The sequence below is a fragment of the Nannospalax galili genome, unplaced genomic scaffold, assembly GCF_000622305.1.
Source record: "Nannospalax galili isolate Female #2095 unplaced genomic scaffold, S.galili_v1.0 scaffold33, whole genome shotgun sequence".
In the NCBI taxonomy this organism is placed as follows: Eukaryota; Metazoa; Chordata; class Mammalia; order Rodentia; family Spalacidae; genus Nannospalax; species Nannospalax galili.
In genome coordinates, this window is record NW_008335436.1 from 709,165 (window position 1) to 731,659 (window position 22,495).

At 45.7% G+C, this 22,495-nt stretch overlaps 1 protein-coding gene across 6 annotated transcripts in view; it reads left to right on the forward strand.

Moving 5' to 3' along the window:
- Tnik (TRAF2 and NCK interacting kinase) overlaps positions 1 to 22,495 on the forward strand; it is a 448,219-nt gene that overhangs the window by 343,063 nt on the left and 82,661 nt on the right. For 4 of the 6 annotated variants that reach the window (XM_008830100.3, XM_017797395.1, XM_008830101.2 and 1 more), the window contains exons 12-14: positions 4,251 to 4,455; positions 20,998 to 21,108; positions 21,900 to 21,986. In XM_008830100.3, the coding sequence (XP_008828322.1) occupies positions 4,251 to 4,455; positions 20,998 to 21,108; positions 21,900 to 21,986 (403 nt within the window). The remainder of the gene's footprint in view (positions 1 to 4,250; positions 4,456 to 20,997; positions 21,109 to 21,899; positions 21,987 to 22,495) is intronic. The other 2 variants (XM_017797396.1, XM_017797397.1) reach the window with 1 other exon arrangement.

A 22,495-nucleotide genomic window follows, 5' to 3' on the forward strand; every position in this document is an offset into this window, starting at 1 on the left:
AAGGCCAAAAATCTCAGGTGCCATTCCTCAGTCCCTGTATACCTTGTTTGTTGAAAGAAGGTCTGGCTGGCTTGGAGATTGCTGATAAGGCTAGGATGGCTCTAGAGCTCCAGGAGCTGCTGTCTCCACTTTGCCAGTGCTGAGTTTACAAGCACGAGCCACCACACCCAGATTATTGTTATGTGAGTTCTGGAGATCAAACCGAGGTCCTCCTGCTAGTAAGGCTTTACTGACTGGTCTATCTTCCCAGCTCCCATGTTCTCTTTTTAAGGAAAGTCCCACCTCAAAAGCGAGATTCTTGCTTATTCCACCAGAGAAAGATGGGATTGAGTTTATAGGGCCAATAGTTTTTCCCTGACATAGGATTTCTCCAAGTCAAAGACTGAAGGAGATTTCTTTCCTTCCATCAGAACATGTTAGCTGGCCCTGCTTTAGCTGCATAAAGGCTATCAAACATTGCCCTGGAAAGTGAACATTCCTGTCCTGCAAAGGGTCCCGTGCTCTTCTGGTAGACAAGCCATGCTATTTCCTGAAAGCCTCTGACCTCTGACCATTGGGCCAGAGACCAATGGGCCTCTGACCATTCTCTGAAGAACCAAGAAACCTTGTCTTCCCAACACTTGTGTGTCAGGGGTCACTTGGTGAGCCGCCCAGCTATAATTACAACATGTCATCATATCACAGGGAAGATTATGTGCTAAGTCTTATTTTTTTACCATATCTAATTAGACTTCATGAAATCCTAAAAAGTAGAAAAAGACAATGTTTATCTCATTTTAGACATGAGACAACAGCTCAGGGTATTACAAGGTCATACACAGAGTAAGTAATTGAGTCATTAATACAACTCAGGTCTCCTAATATTAATTCAACGTCAGTTAATATTAGTGGGGCATCTTTGTGTGCATGTGACATTAGGTTCCCAACCCTGTCACCTTTGCCTGGAGCATGTGGTCTGTGTATGTATAAGCACTACTGTTTGGAAGTTGTTTTTGAGTTTTACACAAAGACAACAAGTAGACTCCAAGGCTACCCATGGAATACCCTCAGCTAAGCCTTTGACCTCAACTATGGCAGCAATTCACGGATGCCAAAAACTCTCTCAAGCCAAACGTTGAGGCCCTTGTCAGGTGTCACCGACCTGCCCTGCAATTCCTCATTCCCGTTCTTGTCATCACCATCACTCCCCTGCCAAATGAAGCCTGCCCGTCATCTGCACACTAGATCTGTCCACAGGCTTCATTAACTCTGTCCCCATACATTCTTCCTGTCTCATCCCCACTGATCTCATCCTGGGGAAACCCTTCCCCTGGAACCATAGTAGCAGTGGGCCAGCAGTTAGCCTCACTTACTCTCCTACGCCTTATAGAATATGGTCCACTGTGAAGCCAGTAGATCTGTTCATGCCATTCCTCACCTGACAGGCTCTCCATGAATGGCTCCAATGCTCACATGCTTGCCCTGATTCCCTGTGTCTGATCACCTCTTGTGCCACATGTCCTCACATGGCCTCTGCTCTGGGAAAATCATTTCTCTCAGTTCCTGGGCAAGGTTACGTCCGTTGCCACCACAGGCTCCAAAGTTACTTTCCCTTCTACCTGGAGTAGTCTCTCCCTCCATCAACTCTCGCTTCCCGACAAGGGTCCTTCTGACAGTCCTGCCACTGTCACTTTTAAACTGTCATCCTTTTAAAAATATTTTATTATTTTTATTTTATGTGCACGAGTGTATTGCCTTCGTGCATGTAAGTGCACCTGTGTTGTACAATGCCTATGGAGGTCAGAAGAGGGTGTTGGATTCTCTGGAACTGGAGTTACTGTTGGTTGTTAGCCACCATGTGGGTGCTGGGAATTTGAACCCAGGTCCTCTGAAAGGGCAGTCAGTGCTCTTAACTGCTGAGCCATCTCTCCAGCCCCAGAACTGTCATCCTTTTAAACTACAATTTTTGTCTTTTCTATTAATATTTGACATTTTATTATGAATAATAATTTGTCTGTCTTCCCCACAAGAAAGTAACTCTAGAAGAAGAATTTGTTTATCTGCGTTATGGAGTTTGGGGGGCATGGGAGGTGCTCATCTTCTCAAAGGAAAGAATTCAATAGAGAAAAACAGATTAAGGACAAATTAAAAGCAAGCACTTCAAAGAGAGATTGGAGTGGGCTGTTCCCAATGAGGTAGCAGCAAGTGGGGTCTGTGTTGTCCATTTTGAAGAAGTTTTGTGAATATTTATGGGGTAAAGTGACCCTTTTTCCCTCTAAAGTCATGGTAGACTTATCTTCCTTTTAGGGTATTTCTTCCCATGATCCTCTAGAAAAGCCCACAAGGACTGTCAAAACTATAATACAAATGAAAATATAATGATTCTGAGGACTTTGGAGGATGTAGAGCCTTCACTATGTGTAGAGCCTTAGTTTTCGATAGAATAGGAGAAACTCACGAGCCACAAAGGCATTTAACCACAAGGGGCATGCTGACCCTCAGGCAGCAAGGCTACCAAGAGAGAGCTGAGTGTGTAGGGTGGGCAGGTGCATGTTCATATACGTGTGTGTGTGTGTGTGTGTGTGTGTGTGTGTAGAGGCCAAAGGTCAACCTTGGTATCACCCCTTGGGGGACATTCATCTTGTTTTTTGAGACAAGGTCAAGGTCTCCTATTGACCTGGGGCTCACCAAGCAGGCTGTTATCTGGCCAGTGAGCCCCAGGAATTCACCTTTTACCACCTCCCCAGTTCTGGGGTTGGAAGCACAAGCCCTACACAATTGGCTTTTTTATGTAGATTCAGGGGATCAAGTCAGGCCTTATGGTTGCATGGGGCACTTTACCAAGGGCACCATCTCTCCAGAGCTGAGTTGAGGTATTCTTGGTTGTTCAAACGTAACTCCTCAGGCTCCATGAGCTGTTGGTTGGTTAAGAAAAACTGAGGCTTATTGATGAAAGTTGGGGCCAAGGTTTTACAATACCCTGTCATGTTGAACATACAAGAGCAGGACTCCGGCTGTGTTCTAGGACTCCTTTCTCTGAGCTCCATCATCCATGTCTGTCTGCTGCCTGTCATCTGATTGGCACTATCTTTCTAGGTGTCCCAGTGCCTGCCACATAGCAAGTACCAGGAAATATGTGTTCAGTGAGTTTATCTCAGGTAGAAGCTTCCAAAAAGATTTAAAGGGCTAGGTTTAAATAAACCTTTAAAGAGCCATTGCCTGTCTCCCTTTTAGGTGGCTGTGTAAAATCAAAGAGGTTGTAGCTTTCTGTCGTTCACCTGCAGTTAGAGCAACCCTCGACTACAAGTGAATAAACACATGCACATACACACACATATCCACAGACGGAAGGGCGGGGCCTTAACATATTCTGCCTTATCTAGGAATTAGGGACCTGAGTTGCAGTCCCAGGCTTGTGCCATGTAGCCAGAATCATGTCCTTTTTCTGTGGTGCACTGAGGCAAGCCCTAGGTACCTTGGACTTCATAAGCTTGGGTTGCATCTTGGCTCCTTGTCAGCCTTGATTTGGGTCTTATTCTTGGCTTATCATGTCTTCCTCAAAGCAGCCTGCCTGACCTCTGCCTTCTGAGACTTGGGGTGAATTGTTACGGTGGTACTTGAGGACATTTTTGCCCTTGAAAGAATGGCACTTATTGCTGCTCGTAAGGGTTCACTTTTCTTCACTCGTTGTTTGTGTGTGTGTGTGTGTGTCTGTGTGTGTGTGTGTGTGTGTGTGTTTGTACAATAGGACGTCTAGTATTGGTCCTAGCTTTTCATTTTCTTTGAGACAGAGTCTCTCATTGTTCTGTACTGTGTACACCAGGCTACCTGGCCTACAAACTTCAAGGAATCTCCTGTCTCTGTCTCCCATCTTCCCTTAAGAGCACAGGTATTACAGCCATGTGCTTCTGTATCTGGCATTTATATGGGTTCTGGGGATCTGAACTCAGATTCACACTCAGTGTGGCAAGCACTTTAACCACTGAACCATCTGCCTAGCTCCTCCGAGCTATTCTTACAGATGGAGATAAGCTGGTCTGGGCTTGGGGCTTCCATACTCATTAAAAAGAAGTATTTTCTACAAACTGATGGGAGGGAGTGGTCTGGACAGTCCTAGAAGAGCAGGTGACTCTGGGGTTGTGACATCTCTCTAGGGCTGGATTCAGCATCTGTAAATTCTGTGAGCACTGTTCTTTATGTCCTCCCTGAGGACCCAGTCATGATGGCCCACACCCTGTGTGTATGACCCTCAAACTTTTTGCTGTCCACAGTTCCATTCTGAACCTGCCCGGAGAGTCGACACTTCGTCGGGACTTCCTGAGACTGCAGCTGGCCAACAAGGAGCGATCCGAGGCCCTGCGGCGACAGCAGCTGGAGCAGCAGCAACGAGAGAACGAGGAGCACAAGCGGCAGCTGCTGGCTGAGCGCCAGAAGCGCATCGAGGAGCAGAAGGAGCAGAGGCGGCGGCTGGAGGAGGTGAGGACCAAGGGGTGCAGCAGCCACCTCGAGGCTGAGGCCACCACCTATTGGCTCCCCAAACACCTTATAAACATGACTTACCTCCTTCCTGGAATGCCAGCCAGGGCCTCCTACCCTCCAAATTACACTTACACAATCATCGTCTTGACAGTGCTTGCCTTATTAAGATAGCATCCCTTCCCTTCTAGCATGTTCTACAGCACTTCTCTGCATTAGTCCTTTTACAGGGCTCTGAACAACCTAATACATTCTGTACATGGCTGCAGCTTCTCACTGGGGTGGATGCTGTCTGTCTGTGAGGATACAGGATTTCCTTTGTTCCTCGGCTCTGCTCTAGTGTCTAGGACAGCTCGTAACACATAGCAGACACCTTGGAAATATTTGTGGAATGGGTAAATTGATATGAAAATGAGTGAGCCAAGGATTAAGAGGTGAAATGAAGCATTAACCAGACCACAGCGAACAGGCAGGTAATGGAAGTGACAAGTCTGGAGAAGCAGGGCCTGCCTGTTGCTCTTTTCTGAACACTGGGAGCCATGTTCTCTGCCAGTCCTCCCCACCCAAGGCTTGTCCTGCAGTTGCTGAAGAGGACCTTCCTTCAGCAGCAGACACTGTTGTTGTCTGGGTGGGAAACCCCACAGCCAGCCTGGTTTCCTGCATGACATGTCCCACATGAGGGTCTCATCTTGTGTGCTGTATCTCTGTTTAAGCATCCTTCTCAAAGCCTCACCCACATCTCCAGGCATCTTTTTCTTTTAACAGATAAATCAGAGCCTCTAGGCCATTAGAAAACCAGGAGCGCTTAGTGACTGGGGAATCAGGACAGCAAATGTCCTGGTACGGGGACAGGACAGTAACTTTATATGTCTCCCATACTCCAGCCTGATTCTCACTCTTGAAATCACTGATTCATTTGTTCTTTGAGGTGGCCTCTGCAGAGCGAGACGGTGGAAAGCCACGGGAGCCTCTTGCTTCTTAAATGGTCCATCGTGGTACAGACTCCCTGGTTTAAATTTGTGAGGGCCTCAGGTCAACTTTGCAGTAAATCCCAGCAGCCTCAGGACTGCAGGATATTGGTTTCAGACCAGTGACAGTAATCCCCTACAATAATAAGCGTGTGTCTATTGAGTGACTCCCATGTCCCAGATACCTGGCAGGGTGTTGTTTATTCCCAGAACTTCATTATCATTGTCATTTTCTCTCATGCAGAGTTCATGAAACCCCACCACCACCATTTAACAAGGAGGTCATTGAGAAATGAGTATGAGCCAAATACAGGGTACATGTCTATAAAATTGTATCATCAAAGTCATTATTCGGTGTGCAGTATTTTAAAAGTCTTTAAAAATTGAAAAGAAATGGAAAGCAAGAAGGAACTGGAATTCAAGGTGGGGGAGGGGGCAACTCCCAAGCAAGTTCCATCCTGGTCTCTTGGATCCCAGTGTCCATGTGAGTGTTCACTGAGACCGTCAAAGGTGCAGGTGGTGATCAGAGCTTTGAACTCTGGTCCTCCAAAGTCAACCTTGAAGCGTCTGCGAGCAGAACATAAAGCACTTTCCAACTGAAGTGTATGTTGAGGACACTCAATGTAAAGAACACCCATCACGTGAGTGGTTTAGAGTCCACCTGCTATTTTGCACTCTGAGTGGGGAGGATGGAGGCTGATGGTGCTATAGGGCAAAACCTTAGAAGCAGACAAAGCAGTAAAGCGGGGTGGAGATAGGCATGCCTCAGGCAGCTCTCAGGAGTGATGCATAGGGCAGCAGGTGTTCCACGACCTCTGCTACCTGCACAGAGGGAGATCTTCAGGCATGCTCCAGGCGCTGTGAGCCACTGTCACCCCCTTTACCCCATTTAAGCCACATATGGCTTTTCTACTGGCCCTCAGCCAGGGGCCACCATTTGCTTTAATCTCTCAGACTTCTAGAAGGCCACCAATTCTGTTCTTTGGACCTACTCCTTAAGGCTGGGATCAAACCCTGTCCTGAACCACACCCCAAAGCCTGCTTGGCCTGTTCGGCCTGTTTGGTCTGCTTGGCTTGCTTCTCTCTGGTGGTGAGACATTCCCAGGACCCCACTTTCTGAGGCATCCCAGCCTGGAAATCTTCACTGCTTTTGCTCTGTTCAGTTATTGACACATTATGCTTGGTTATAGACTAACGACATTGACCATGTAGCTCTAGCAAATTCACACTACCAAGCCCACAAAATATTTTAAATTCTCAAGAATGTAAGCATGTATACATAGGAGATGTAAGTCTCCATGAATTTCTTTTTTCCTTTTTATTAAATTATTGTGTGTGTGTTTATGTGTGTGCATGTGTGCATGTTCAAGTGGGGAGGTTCACATGCTTATGTGTACATGTCCACCTGTGTAGAAGACAACCTCAGATAATCAACCTCAGATAATCATTGCTCAGGTGTTGTCCATCCAACATCTCTCACTGGACAGAAGAGTGCCAAGTGGGCTAGGCTAGCTGGCCAGCAAGCCCTGGGGATCTTCCTGTCTCCCCCTTCCCAATGCTGTGGTACAAGTATGAACCAGCACACCCAGATTTTCTTATGTGAGTTCTGGGGATCAAACTCAGGTCCTTATGCTGCACAGTGAGCACTTTACTGACTATGCTCTGTCGCCAGCCCCAGCTGTTTTGCTGTGCATACAGACTCTTAGTCATTGGACCTTGGTTCTCGATCAGTACAAAGTCTTCTCAGAGGGAACATTGCTCTGCTTTGGTTTTGTCTTTTGGATTTCCTTCTCTTGCGTCTGATATGAGTTATCTGAGCTTCCTACATTTGTTTACCTAGAGTGATAATTTCCAGTGATTATGAAGCACTGACAGAAACTGTCCAGTGTACTGCATGAACTGTAATCCTCACAATAATCCCTGGGCTAGATTTGCAGTAAAAATCTAGGAAGAACAAGTAGTTGGTTCTCTAGCTGCTGTGAGTAAATACCTAACAAGAAGAACTTATGGGAAGTAGGGTTTATTTTGGCTCACAGTTTGAAAGGATACAGTCATTGTGGGGGGAAGACATGACAGCAGGTGCTCCACAGCGACAGGCCTGTGCAGGCAGGACTCCCCTCCTTACTTCCTGGTAGAATGGGAAACAGAGAACAGATAGGAAATGGGGCCAGGATATAAAACCTCTAGGCCTGTAGCCAATGACCCACTTTCTCCAGTGAAGTGCCTCGTCCTACAGCTTTCCAAAACAGCACTGCCAGTTGGGAACTAAGTGTGTAAACACAAGAGACACTAAGGGACATTTCACACTCACCCCACAGCAAGATGCTACACAGCTCAAGAAGAAACCATGTTTCAACTTCAAGGTCTTAGACTGCAAGGTAGTCTACAGAGTCAAAGAAGTTGCATGTGACTGCCTGTGGCATGCTTTTCCTGTGGCATGTATCTCTGTGGTGGTCTTTTACCCTACATGGTTGAGGATGTCTGAGCCATGGCAGAGAAGTTGTAGCCAGCAGGTGCTCAGCTTTGAGTTGGGCTCTCCTTCTCACACCTGGTCAGAGCTACTGAGAGGCCTCCTCTGTGTCCTTTTTCAGAGATATTTGTGGGAACATCTCCCATGGATGTGAGCTAGAATTCAACTTAGTAACGTAGCGTCTACAGAGACACACCCTGAAGTCCGTGACTTGCATGCAAGGTGTCTGCACACATGAAGACATGAGCCTTCTGCTCTTTGTCACTGTCAGCATGAAACCTGGCTTCTAGAAGAATCAGGAACACATATGGATGTAGTCAGTTATACTGGCTTTATCTTTTGGTTCTTTATTTTGCCTTAGCAGGTGTGTCTAATCTGAAGCCCACAGGCCACATGTGGCCACATGCAGCCCAGGACAGTTATGAATGTGGCCCAACATAAAATCATAAACTTACTTAAAACATGATGAGATTTTGTGGAATTTCTTTGTGACTCAGCTATCTGGGTTCTCAAGAGTGAACTCTGTAGATGACAATGTTGTATCCCAGTGTCAAAAGATTGGACATATCTATTAGAGCTTAATAGAGAAGAAGACGAATTTCTAAGTACTCAGTTGGTTATAAGTTCTAAACCTGAATAACCACAGTCCCTGCCACCTGGGGACTTCCCTCCTGTCCTCTGTCTCTGCTGTGTCCTCATTTCTCTCCTGCCACTCTAGTCCATAGTGACCACTGTATCTCTGGTGGCTAGAACAGGAACTTGGGCTGCATGGCACATTGAAACTGTTAAAGTCTGTAGTTCTCCTGGAGAATTGATCAGATGGGTTTTTGTGGGTATTCTGACAGTTATAGTCCCAATTCTGAATAAAGGCCTCCTAGCCACCCATCCGGTAACACAGAGCTCTGGGCTGGAGCCTTCATATTTGCTGATCTCAGGCATTATCTCCTACCAGAGGTTTCTAAGGTCTGTTCCCTTTGTTATTTGCAGGTGCCTGTGCAGATATGGCTAGATCTAGTCTGTCCATGCATTCTTAGAAGGACTTTGAATATAATCTGGATGTAGTCATGGATCTGCTTAGGCAGAGGACATGGCCTAAGGGTGATTAAATGGTGGTGACTAGACTCTAGTCTTGACCACTGATAAACTACAATGTATTTCTAAGTTCCAGGAACTTGCTGAAACTCAGCTAAGGTGAACAAGTTCATCATTAATGACAAAAGTACACATAGGACCTCTCCTATTTTTATTCAGCCCAACAAGAATTTCTGCCACTCAGCTGGAACAAGTTCAACCTGTCACATACTACACCACAGTTCCGTTGGCAGAATGGGCCCCTGGAGGTGCCATGGGTCCTGCTTTGGTAACAGACCAATTTGGGGCAGATCCCTGATGATGAATTAATTTGTGTAAGACTTTTGGGTAATATCAGTGGTTTATATATTTGTTTCAACTTTGCTCAGATCATTTTATAACTTCATTCTAGTAGGAATACTTTTAAGTCCCAAGAATGGACCAAATTGACCCCAGGAACTGTCGCCTTCAACCCTACCCCAGCCTTTGCTTCCCATACCCCACAAGGAGATGAGTGGTCAAGTTTGCTGCCCAACCCCAGTCATCCTAAGGATTAACCAGGAAAATTGAGACGTAGTTGTCAGTGACCAATAGGTGGACAGATTTCATTTTTGAAGGACATGTTAAATTCACTTGTGTCACCTATTGCAGGGAGACCCACCCATGCTTTGATTTAGAGAACTTTTTGCACGAGAAACATTGAGTTTATTAAAATAAATGTACTAGCCAGGTGTGGTAGCACACACTTTTAATACCAGCTTCTGGGAGGCAGAGACAGGCAAATCGCTTATGAGTTTGAGGCTAGCCTGGTCTACGTAGTGAATTCCAGACCAGCCAGAGCTACACAGTGAGATCCTGTCTCAAATGAAATATAATAAAAATACCAGGAGGCAAACACCTTCCCATGCTTTGGAACAAGCGCTTGCTATGATACATACCCATTTTGTGATTGAGTGGAGGGAAAAAGCCTAATGGTCATATGGTAGGTTAGTGTGAAGGTAAACTACACCAGCATGGGAGGTTGGTGTGAAGGTAACCAGCATTGTGGGCCAGGAGGCCAAATTTAAGCCTGTGAGGTCTTGGTTAGTTTACTCAACATCTCTGAACTGTGGCTTACTTACACGTGTACTTAACATTACCGTATTTACTCTGCAGGATTGTTGTGGGAAGTTAATGGAATCATATACCCAGAAGGTTGGGCCCCATCCATGACACAAGAAACGGGTTGCTAATTTTCTGTGTGAACATTCCATTGTACAATGATCAGGGTACAATACCAAGAATTACCCAAGGATCATTTATTTTATCTTTGTGAGAGTGTTTTTCCTTTCTCCGTGTTCCCTAATGTACTTTCTGTGGTTAGTGGAAAACCTGCATTTTTCCATCCTCTTTGGGGGCCTTTTTCTGAGAGTCCCTTTTTCTTTGTACCACTGGGCTGTTTGTTTACTGTTAGCTTTGTCAGCCAGGGTGGCAGCCCTGGGGAGGACCTCAGTTAGCAGGGCCACCTGCTATCTTGGGAAGTCTGTTTATCCCAGTGGAGTCCAGAGAACCTTCCCCTGCAGAAGCTCTGCTTCTCATGGAGCCTCTTACCCGCTCTTCTTTCTGTCATTGTAATGGTTTCATTGCTACTGCTATGATAAAGACCAAAAGCTACTTAAGGGAGACAGAGCTTCATTTGGCTTACAGTTCCAGGTTACAGTCCATCTCTGAAGAGAACTCAAGAGAGGAAGCAAAGCAGCTAGTCACATAGCACCCAGTCAGGAGCAAAGAAAAACAAACACACCTAGTCTGCCTGCCTACTAGGTTGCTTACGCTTAGCTAGATCTCGTCACTTATCCAGTCCAGGATGACCTGCCCAGGGAATGGTGCCACCCACGGTGGGCTAGGTCTTTCCACATTAGTCAAGAAACCAGACAACTCCCCAGAGACATGCCCATAGACCAACCTGAGCTAGGACATTCTTCAGTTGAAGCTCTCATCCCAGGTAAGTCTTGGTTGTGGCAAATTGGCATTTAAAACTAATCAGCGTAATTATTAATTATAATCCCATCATCACTGCCAAAGGGGCTGTAGAAAGTCTTGTTTCCCAACAAGACCTCAACAAGACCCATAAGAAGAGATCTTGAACGTCTGAATAATAATAATTGGAGACACAGAACCTTAGGAAATAAACGTGCCACAGGAAGGTGGGTGTGAGGCAGCCTTGCTGCCAATCCCTGCCATTCTTGCCTAGGTCATTTTGGGCGAGATATGACTTCTCCATTCATCAGTTTACCCATTTGCAAAACAGAATAGTAACCATTTGAAAGATTGAGTTAATTCACAAAAAGCCTTTAGAACAATATCTGGTACTAACCCATTGTGGTGGCACATGCCTATAATCCTACCACTTGGGAGGTAGAGACAGGAGGATCAGGAGTTCAAGGCTATATGGTCTTGGTCTATGTAGAAAGTTTGAGGCTACCCTGGGCTTCATGAGATCCTATCAAGAGAAATGAGTGGGGGATGGAGTGGGTAGAAGAGGAGAAAGCATCAAGGCTATCTGGCATTCAGTGAATACAAAGTCTAGGAGAGTGTTGCCCATGAAGGAAGCAATCTTTGTTTTCTGTTACCTGACTGTCTGACCTTACCCTGCATCATTTCTTTGCTGAGTGGGGGCCTCAGTGTAATGCAGCTTCAGTAACTCCACAGGCAGAAGAGGAGACAGGAAAACCAGGGCAGCTTTTCAGGGCAGGCAGCACTCCTACCTTTTGATAAACACCCAGGCCCTAAGGCAGAAGAAACTCTGTGAACAAGAATAATTCCCCCACTTCAGACCTGGAGTCGTAATTCGTTGCCACTACTGTGAAGGGGCCTTTAAGTGACTTAGTCACTAACTGTAGGCATCCTAATGTGTCCTGTGGGTGGTGGCTGGCTAGTGGGGGGCAGATCAGCCCTTCATTCCCACATCATTAGTATACACACAATGACCACATCCTTGCTGGGCCCTCACTCTTTTATTTCAATAAATGAAAAAGCTGCCTGCCAGGCTGGCGAGCTGGATACTCACTCAATGTCCTGAACTGTGCATGCCCGCAGGCTCTGACAATACTTATATTCACAAGTGTGTAAACCACACCCATGCTTCAGGCAGGTGTGCACTCTCCTTGGATGTAGGGTGCGCCACAACTCAGTGGGTAGAGAAGCCTTGCAGCAGGAGATCTGGCTCTATCTACCTGTCTCCTAGACCCTGTAAAGATGCTATTAGGATGCCATTTAAGATACTATTGAAATTTTTTCTCCATTGTGCAGATTTCTTCCTATACTTAAAGCTTGGAAAGAGCTAGCTAGTATCTTATGCCTACGGCATCGTATGTGCAAAACAGAATCCTAGTTAGGCAGTTGCTAACTATTGATGTATATGCAGTGCCTCACTTTGCAAGCATCAGGATTGTTCAAAGCCTGCCTGAACGGGTACCTCGGGTACAGACCTGCCCTCCAGTGTCCATGGTTTCCCAGAGCCTCGTTCATTGCATCTAGTCTTATGTTTCATGGTTTTCTTAGTCATCCCTAACCCAAGAACTACAACAAGAGTTCCATTGAAAGCACTAGTTCATAAGACATTGAAATTGACCTGTTCTCTTTTCAACTCTTTTTTTCTTCAATGAGCAGTTTGAATAGAACCATGGAGGCTCCAGAACCTAAGATATCCCAACAGTGACCTCAGCCAGTTCTCCGAAAGCGAGAATCCCTTTGACAGTGCTCCTCAGACAGGGTCACTCAATCTGTTCTCACATCTCTCTTTATGAACCCAGGGACTTGAGGCTGCACATTTCTCTTCACTCTTAATATTGGGAAATGTATCTTGTTATTGATTCAGCCCTTGTGATATCTATATATTCATATATATTAGCCCAGATAACAGATGCCTTCATCATCAACCTCAAACACTTGAAGGTGCTAGTAATGTTCTCCTTCTGCACAGAGAGGCTTTAGCACCTTCAGCATCAACTCAGATGTCCTGGGGTGGCCCCCTCTCTGTATTTGTAAACTGATTGATACTGTATTTATTTTCACAGTACTCAATCCATGAGTCTCTCATCAAGGCCTTGGAATGTTAGGGGAGGAATTCGGAGGGGTGGGTGGCTTATCTACACTTGACTTTTATTACCAAGCTGCAGAGTCTTATATTAGGGATGGCCATTAAGCCATTTTTGTTACTCTGTGTGATACCCAGGAAGCCCAAGTAGCTGTTCCTGGAGAAAGTGAGGCTCAGAGATAACCAAGAGCTCATGAATAATCACATTGACCAGCATCTACAGAAGACATGGGATCAGATTTTTCATTGTCTGCTCCAAGCTCAGTCTACCTAGAACCTTTCTTCCTTTTGTGTATGCATAAAGACCACTTACACATGCTCCTCACAGTGCTCAGCCATGCGTGGGCTGCCTATTGATCAAAAGGTGCCCTGAAGCGCAAAGGACAGGCTTCATGATTTGTAGAAAGAAAGAAGTTTAGTATGTCTGGCCTATCTAGCTTTTCCAGGGTCCTCTCTCTACTGCTTCTATGAAGAAAAGTGAAAGAATAAGGTAAAGAGAGAAAAGGCGAAAACAGCAACTGGAAAAGACATAAAACATCTTTTCACTTTGTATACATACATGCCTCAGAATCAGGCACAAAGAGTAGGCCCTGGCTTTCCACTTACCCACGAGCTGAACTAGCACAGTGATGGCGTGGGCACCTTGATTTCCTTATCTGTACAGTGGGAATGATGAACCAAAAGGTGGGGAGAGCTCCATGTGTTAGTCGGAGTAAGAGCTGTGGAGCTGTGGCTCCGTCTTAAGTGCCACAGAAGTTGGCCCTGTTATTAGGGATTATTATTCCTTTTGTTATTTGTACTATTCCGTTGTGGCTGAAATCGGAGATGACTCACCATTTCCTCTTCATTCTCGAGCCCTGCCTACAAAAGGTGTGGAATTTCAGTTGTAATTGCAAGACCCTCACTCTGTAGTGGTCTTTCCAAAACTTAAAACTTCATCAAACATTAAATATACAAATGCAATGCCCAGATGTTTGAATGCCTCATGTCACAAGGACAGCTCATGCAAAGCTTGCAGTGAGGGGCACGTGTGATGTATGGTCAACTCAAAAGACCAGAGCGGCTCTTTCATTCTGAGCACCTTTGATCAGAGAGCTCCTGTGCTGCGGGGAGGTTTGAGGCACTTCCCAAGAAGCTCAACTTTATCCCACTCCAGCTACTTTGCAATCTTCTAGAGACCAAGCCAGGTCTGCCATAGTCACAGTGGGGTCCCTGCTGCCCACTTCCACAAGGTCACCCAGGAACTCTCCAAGGGCAACCCAGAATTCTGCTTCATCTCTCTTGTTCTGAATTTTTTGATTTTTGCTTTGCTAGACAGAATAAAGAAACCTAGAAGGTCACCTAATGGACCACCTCATTAAAAGTTTGGGCGACAGTGACTAATGCAAGGTCATACAACATTAAGCAAATATTTATTGAGCACTGCTGTGTGCTTATTAGGGGCTGTGTAGAATTTAGTCTTAATATGTCTGACTCGGTGTTCTTTCTCCAAGCCCTATTGACTGTCTTACCTACTAACATTCCCTGTGGCACATTGCATTACAGCTAGGAAATATTCTGAAGTGTGCGTGTTCTCCTGGGACAATATAATGATAAACATGGTGTGTATAAAAGATGGACATAGAACTAAGGCTTGTTTGTCATCTGGTATTTGTTATCTTTTTCCGTAACTTTTTTTCATTCTAAAAGGAAGGGTTAACATGTTTTACAGAGGTTAATGCAGCCTCTATGTGAGAAATATGTGAGAAAATAAAACAAATAGAAACATAAAGCAGAAGAGGAAAATCTGAGCTGATTCATAGAACAGCTGCATGACTTGGCATTCAGTGTGTGCAGTTGCCCTCCATGGTCCCCCCGTCTGGCTCTGAGCATCCTAGTATCCAAGACAGGAGGCAAAGCAGTCAAGATCCAGGTTTTACACTGGGAGGAGGGCATTGGTTCCTCAGGAAAGCTTTCTGAACTGAACGACCTGTATAGTCCCCTAGTACTGAGTGGATCTGCTGTGCTTCATGTCTGAGGCAGGATTCCTGCCTCACATGCAGTGATGGCTGGTATTCAGCATACTGGTAACACTGTAGAATGTGATTTTCTGACTTATGTAGTTCATTGAAGTCATTTCCACAAAAGTAAGAGCTGGTGCACACTTTTCTGCCCCTCTGACATCGTCCAAAGGGAGTGTATAAAGAAACACAAGGAGAAAGGCAGCCATGGTGGCTCACGCCTTTAATCCCAGTACTTGGGAGGCAGAGACAGGCAGATCTCTACGAGTTCTACATACTGAGTTCCAGGCGGGCTGGGGCTAGGGCCACCCTGTCAAAAAGAAAAGAAAAAGGAAGCATAAGGAGAGAAAGATGAAGCTGTAGCTTCTGTGACTAGTAAGCATCTCTGAGGACACCTGCTTACATCCAGGCCTACAGGAAGACAAGTGTTTAAAGAATATAAAGAGTAGAAATTCTAAACAGTTCATTTGGGCTGGCATATTCCCTTATGGTGTCCCTAAGCAGAATGCAGTGTAGATATTTTCTCAATAAAATTGACTAACCACAGGGTTGGAGAAATGGATCTGAGGTTAAGAGCCCTGAGTGTTCTTCCAGAGGGCCCAGTCTTGATTCTCAATACCCACAAGGAGGCTAACAACCATCTGTAACTCCAGTTCCAGGGGATCAGATGCCCTCTTCTGACCTCCACAGGCTTTTCATGACAGGGGGCACTTACATCCATGCAGGCAAAACACTCACACTCATAAAATAAAAATAAGCCCAAAAAAATTTAATTGACTATTTTACTTGTAAGTGCAGTCACACAGTGTCTGCCCAGAGGTGTCCTGAAGGGACACAGGAAGGGAAGATCAGAACTTCCCTCTGTGATGGCTAATCATTGTCAATGTGACTGAATTCTGAATCACTTAGGAAACATACTTTGGGTGTGTCTGAGGGTGTTTCCAGAGAGGTTTACCTGAGGAGAGAAGACCGTTTGACTGTGGGTGACACTATAACCTTGCCTGGGGTCCCAGAGTGAGCAAAGGGGCATTCTGCTTCTGACTGTGGAGAGCAGCTGCCTCTCATTCCTGCCACTGTGCCTTCCCCACCATGATGGACTGTACCCTCCAACTTTGACCGCCCCCAAAAACCTTTCCTTCCTTAGGTTGCTTTTGTCAGGTGTTTCAGCACAGCAGACTGAACACAAGCTCCCCACTCTCATTAGTGAATACCATAGGAGATAAAAGGTGCTAGAGGGCCCCACTGACCTGTGCTACATAACACAGCAACAATGAAAATGTGAAAAATTCATAGGGCAGGTGCAGTCATTCATTCCCCAAACAGGCCAAAAAAGTTGAGACACTTTTAAGAGCCAACTAAGTGTCTAATTTTTTTTTGGGGGGGGTGTCTTTTTGAGACAGGGTCTTTTTGTAGCCCCAGCTGTCCTGGAACTCACTATGTAGACCAGGCTGGCCTTGAACTCACAGAGCTCCGCCTGCCTCTGCCTCCCGAGTGCTGGGATTACAGGCGTGAGCCACAATGCCCAGCCCTAAGTGTCTAGTTTTAAGGGATACAACTGTGGACAATGCCTCCAATAAGCTATGGATGAAAATAGTTCTAGGGCATTCCCCATGGGTGGAAGATCTGCCAGAAGCTGGTGTGTAGTTGGTTGAAGCCATTCTTTTCAGGAGCAGGACCACAATAGTCATCATGCAGAATTCAAATGCAATCTAAGAATACTGCATGAGCCTCCACGTTCCCCATTGTTTTCAGCTTAGGTTTTTGTCTCCCTTGTTTTATTTTCATACTTTTCTTCAAGATGACGAATAGATACAATGCCAGGGCCCATTGTAGGTGCCTGTTATTTTAGAATATTCTCAGTCGCTGTAAATGCTCTCTGGAAAAGAACATTCTGGTCTATAAAGGTTGCCTTAGAAGGGCAAAGATCTGGTCTCAGCTTCAGACCTGTCCTAGTTGCGTTTCTGTTGCTGTGATAAACACACTGACCAAGAAGCCACTTTGGGAAGACGGGGTTTATCTGGCTCACAATTCCAGGTTGCGTCCATTACTATGGGGAGGTCAAAGCAAGAACTCAAACAGCTGGTCACATCTACGGTCAGGAGGAGAGTGAAGAGAGTGCACCTGCCCATGCTGCCTGCCTGCTTTCAGCTAGCTTTCTGCACTCTTCTATAGTTTGAAGCCCAGTCCATGAAATGGTGCCACCCACAGTGGGCTGTGTCCTTCCCTATCAATCAACAATCAAGGCAATCCCCTACAGACATGCCCACAGGCTAACCTGATCTAGACAGTTCCTAAAATGAAACTTTTCCCAAGTGATTCTAGGTTGTGTCAAGTTCACAGTTAAACCAACCAGCACACACCTGTTGGCTTGTTTTTCTGGTCTGCAGTATTCAGTGAAACACCACTGGCGACACAAAGTATGTGAAAAACAATGAGAGGTAAAACCTGGAATTCAGTAAAGACCCACAAAGGTCTTTCAATCTAGCTCGCAAAATTGGTAAGACTTATGGCAGTTTGATTGAGAATGTTCCCCATAGGCTCCAAGTGTTTGGACTTTTTGTCCCCAGTTGGTGGCACTGTTTTGGGAGGTCTTAGAAGGTGTAGCCATACTGGATGAAGCATGTCACTGGGTGGGGGAATACTTGCTGGATTCCCCAGTCCTGCTCTTGCTTCCTGTGCCTGCTTGAAGTTATAAGAGCTTAGCTTCTGCTCCTTCTCCAGGCACTTCTGCCACCATGCCTACCCACCAAGATGGACTGACTCTTGCCCGTTTGGAACTGTAAACTAAATAAACTCTTCCTTTTATAAGTTCCCTTGGTCATGGTGTTTCTACCACAGCAATAGAAAAGTGACTAATATAGATATACATAGAAAAAAAATTACACAAAATTCAGTCATTAGTTTTGACAGGAAGAAAATACTATAAAATCCTTCAAAGAAAATTCTGTGTTAGTGTTTTCTTTTGCCTCAAGTTTCTTACTCTGTTCAGTACAATACACTTTTTTCTTTTTTGAGACCAGGGTCTCACTATATAGTCCTAACTGGTCTTAAACATATAACAATCCTGCCTCCGCCTCCCAAGTGCTGAAATTACAGCCGTATAACTCTATGCCCGTCTCAACCAACTGCCAGGTACCAGGCCCTGTGGGAGAGATTGAGAGCTAAGTAAGAATCGAACATGTGCCTTATCCTCAAAGACAGCTAGAGATGTCTCTAGCAAGAACCACCAAAGGCTTTGTCTCCTTGAAGCCAGGTCTTTCTTTGACATGTTTTCATTTGCTGCCTCTAACAGCCCCAAGCCTAGGAGGAGAGAATAAACATCTTTCCAGGAAAGGCATCAACCTTGAGATACAGCAGCTAGAAACTGGCAGGGTGCCCTCAGAAGGTTGGGGAGGTAATTTATTTTTCCAACTTCACCACAGGAACTAAAGCCCTGGCAGATGCCTCAGTATGTGAGCAGTGGCTGATCCAAGTGAGATCATTGTTAATTATTAGTCACTCCTGATTGTCTGTCTCAGAAACTACAGAGTGCTTGGGAAGCCCATACCCTCTTCGGTTGTAATCAATATTGTGTGCACCTTGTGGGGGGACCTGAGTAGCATGTAATTATAAGGCAGTATTGATTCCTGGCAGAGGGACTGAAAATGTACAAATCTTCCACATAAAAATCAGCTAAATTTTCAAAAGCCTTGATTATTTTTTTTCTTCAAGAAAGAGACTGATGGTTAAGTACCAAACTCAAAATGTTAGTTAAATTAGGGTTATTTCCTGCCAGGGGCCAGATTTGTACACATAATTATCCGGTCCTCTGTTCAGGCACTGATTCACTTTGGTTGAGTGTTGGACATGTCTCAGCTTTGGGTCTGTAATCCAAATTATTCATTCGGTTCCTCTGATAATGTTTTCTCCTGTGTTCTCTTGAATTATTTTTGCAAAACAAATAACCGTTTGTCTGGGTCCAACATACCCTGCTTTTCCTGCTTTCTCTCTGTCACAATCACCAGGATGCTTGGCCAAGAGCTTCACCCAATCTCGCGTGCACCATCCTCACCAAATCGTGCCTTTTACTTTGGCCTGCTTGTAATTTCTGCTTCTGAGTTAGCACACGCTTCAGCCATGCTGGAGCCACTGGAAATCTGGAATCTTTCTTCCTTTGGGTTATATCTTCTTCCTCAGCAGTGAGGGTAGACAGATACCCAACCTGCCTTTCCTGTTCGTTGATGCCCTAGCATCTCATGCTTAGATGTGGGAAAAGACTGAGTCTGCTTTTCAGCTTCTCCTCTTGACCCCGCCCATTGTTGGGGGGCCTTTTGAAATGGCAAGCTCGGTTGTATCATTCGACTGCATAAAGCCCTCGGTGGTCTCCTTGTTGCCAACAGTCTAAGATGGATAAGTGGTTGTCAGTCTAGAAATGATGGATATTGGAAGACACAGCCTATCTCCTAAGATTCAGAGGTCATTGGTAGACAGTACATCTGGAAGATTGCAACAAGGGCTAGAAGAGTGAGGCTTCCCCCTCCCCCAGGTTCCTTGCATTTGAAGGGCCCATGGAAAAGAACTTTTATGGGACAGCTCTGGCTCTGTCCCTGGTTATGCAGAGCTGGCCTGTCAGTGGGACACAGTCAGAGACCAGCCGTGCAGTTAAGTGGGACACAGTCAGAGACCAGCCGTGCAGTTAAGTGTCATGAGAATATCATTGTTCGTGGCCCCCAATCTGGTCCCTCAGAACCTTCTATTTGAGAAAGAAGAAATTCTGGGGCCAGTACAGGACCTGACACAAAGGGCCCACCACATTTCTCAAAATAGATGGTTCCAGACATGTAGGACTAGAAGATGCTGTTTTACATAGCGATCCTATATGTTGTAGGATGTTTGACATGTCTGGGCCCTCATGCTAAATGTCAGTCATGTGGCTCCAGTTACTAGGACAGCCACAAAGTCTTTTACACGCCCCTACATAGTTTCTAATGTTCCAGAGACAGAGGATGGCACCACCTTACACAAGAACCATCAGCTCCTTGGCTTAGTTCTCAGTTCTCTTTAAACCTCCTCCTTTTCTGAGAGAAGCTTGAAGAGCCAGTAGTATGCAGAATCTTCCTGTCTTTTTTCCTTGTGGTTTCATCTGCCATGTAATTGCGCTCGGATGCTGGCTTTGAAATCAAGCTCTGCCATTTACTGGGGAGGACTTTGAGCAGTGACATGACTTTGAACAATGAATCTCCCCATTTTCTCATATAAAGTGGTCATAATAGTAAGGTCTACCTCCAAAGACATTTGTGGGATTAAATAACATAGCCATATAAAGTGGGTATTGATGGTCCATTATCTGGCAGGACACTTGTATGAGGGGGTGAAAGTGAGATGGAGATGGTGTTACCTCAGCATGAGGGTCTTGTCTGAAGGAGAAGGTGAAGTTGGCATTTACAAATGAGTACACTAGAGCACAGAGAAGCCGCATAGGGCATGAGACCCGGCTGTGGTCTGGGTGGAAGTCAGTGAGCTCTATTCACTCTACGGCCCTGGATGTCCACTCCACTTCTCTGATTCTTGAATTCTCCATCTTTGGAATGTTTATGCAAGGTGATATCAGAAAGACTGAATGATCTAAGTACTGTGACATGATCTCAGGAGTCATTAATGATCAGTGATAAATAGACCACTGGTCTTTTCTAGCCTGGTTTGAAAAATCCCAACTAGCCAGTGAGAGGTAAGAGCCAGGAGTGGCTTGGTGAGAGTTCACTTACCTGGTAAATGCCAAGGTGGTCAGTACAACTTGGAATCTTTTGCTCTCACCCCCTCTCTGCCAGTGTGCCCACCCCACCCCTAGTATCCCAGGAGGGGAGGTCTTGGAACTTTTGGGTATCTGTCCTTCAGAGCTCATGTCCATCATCGGGCAGGTTTCATGCCAGTACCACGAGTGAGCATCTCTCCTGATGTCTGCTTGTCATCCCGCAGCAACAAAGGCGTGAGAAGGAGCTGAGGAAGCAGCAGGAGAGGGAGCAGCGCCGGCACTATGAGGAGCAGATGCGCCGAGAGGAAGAGAGGAGGCGCGCGGAACACGAGCAGGTACCGGATTGTGAACCCCACCCACACAGGGCCTGTGGGAAATGCGGCTCCAGGTGGCTCTCGAGTGTGGGACACCTTCTCTAGGGACTACTCTGTTATGGTTTTTACTCTTTTTCAAGCCACTGTTCTCATGTACTCAAAAATATCAAATGCACAGCCTCGGGCAATGCCCGTGCTTCCTAGCCTACCCTGACACGCTCGGGTCTTCTGACTCCGCAGCGCTAAAGCATGAATGATGAGCCAAGTCCCATCATCTCCGATGAGCTTTGCTGTTCAGACAGACTCCGGTCCCTGTGACTCTGGGCCATTGACACTGCTCCCCTCGCGCTTCTCATTGGTGGAAACACCCTGACAGACAGCAAAGCTACAGAACAGGTCCATTGCAAAGATAGCAAGAGGGACAACATTGTCCAATTTTTCTATCTCTGCCTCTTGTACAGAGCCTGGGAACCTCATAGCATTAATTCCACAAGTCCACAAAGAGAGGAGTCTAACGACATTCTTTACCATGGAGCTGGTCTCATTAAAACCCAGTAGTGACAGCGAAATGCCAGGCCATCTCAGTCAGCGGCTGCAGGCAAAGGGACTGTGCTTTTGACTGCATTGAAAGGCTTGGCTTTGCTGTGGCCTACTCTTCCTATTCCGAGGTGTCGGGTGTTTTGTTTTGTTTTATTCCCTTCCTTTCGCCTGCACTTCACTTGGAAGCTCTTGTCACCTTGCAATTACTGGTTCTTTTTCTCTCTCTTTCTCTCTTTCCGTTCCTCCAATTTCTGTGCTGCCTGCCTCCCCAGGAATACATCAGGCGACAGTTAGAGGAGGAGCAGAGACAGTTAGAGATCTTACAGCAACAGCTACTGCATGAACAAGCTCTACTTCTGGTAATGGGAAAGCCACACACCCACTGACCTGCCTGGTGTTCATCCTGCCTGCCTCTGTGTGTGTGTGTGTGTGTGTGTGCGCTTGTTTATGTGTGTATACGTGTGTGTATGTGCGTGTATGCATGTGTGTGCTTGTTTTTATGTGTGTGCGCATGTGTGCATGTGTGTACTTGTTTGTGTGTGTGTGTGTGTGTGTGTGTGTGTGTGTGTGTTTCCTCCTCTTAATGTTCCAGTTCAAAGGCTGGGGTCTTCCCTATCCCCAACCTCCTAGACCTCAGAATCTCCTAGAAACTTCCTCATCCATTTATCACATTTTATTAATTCCATTTATTTGTGAAACTTTAACATGAATTCAGCCTTATTATAAGTTTAAACTGCTTTTAAGACCCACTGTGTTTATTGCAGAGTAATTTTTAAGACCATTTACAGCATGCTGAAATCCAATCACAGCAAAATGCACCTTGGCCAGAAGGACCCACTCAGCTCTGCAGTCGTCCCTCATCTGTAGG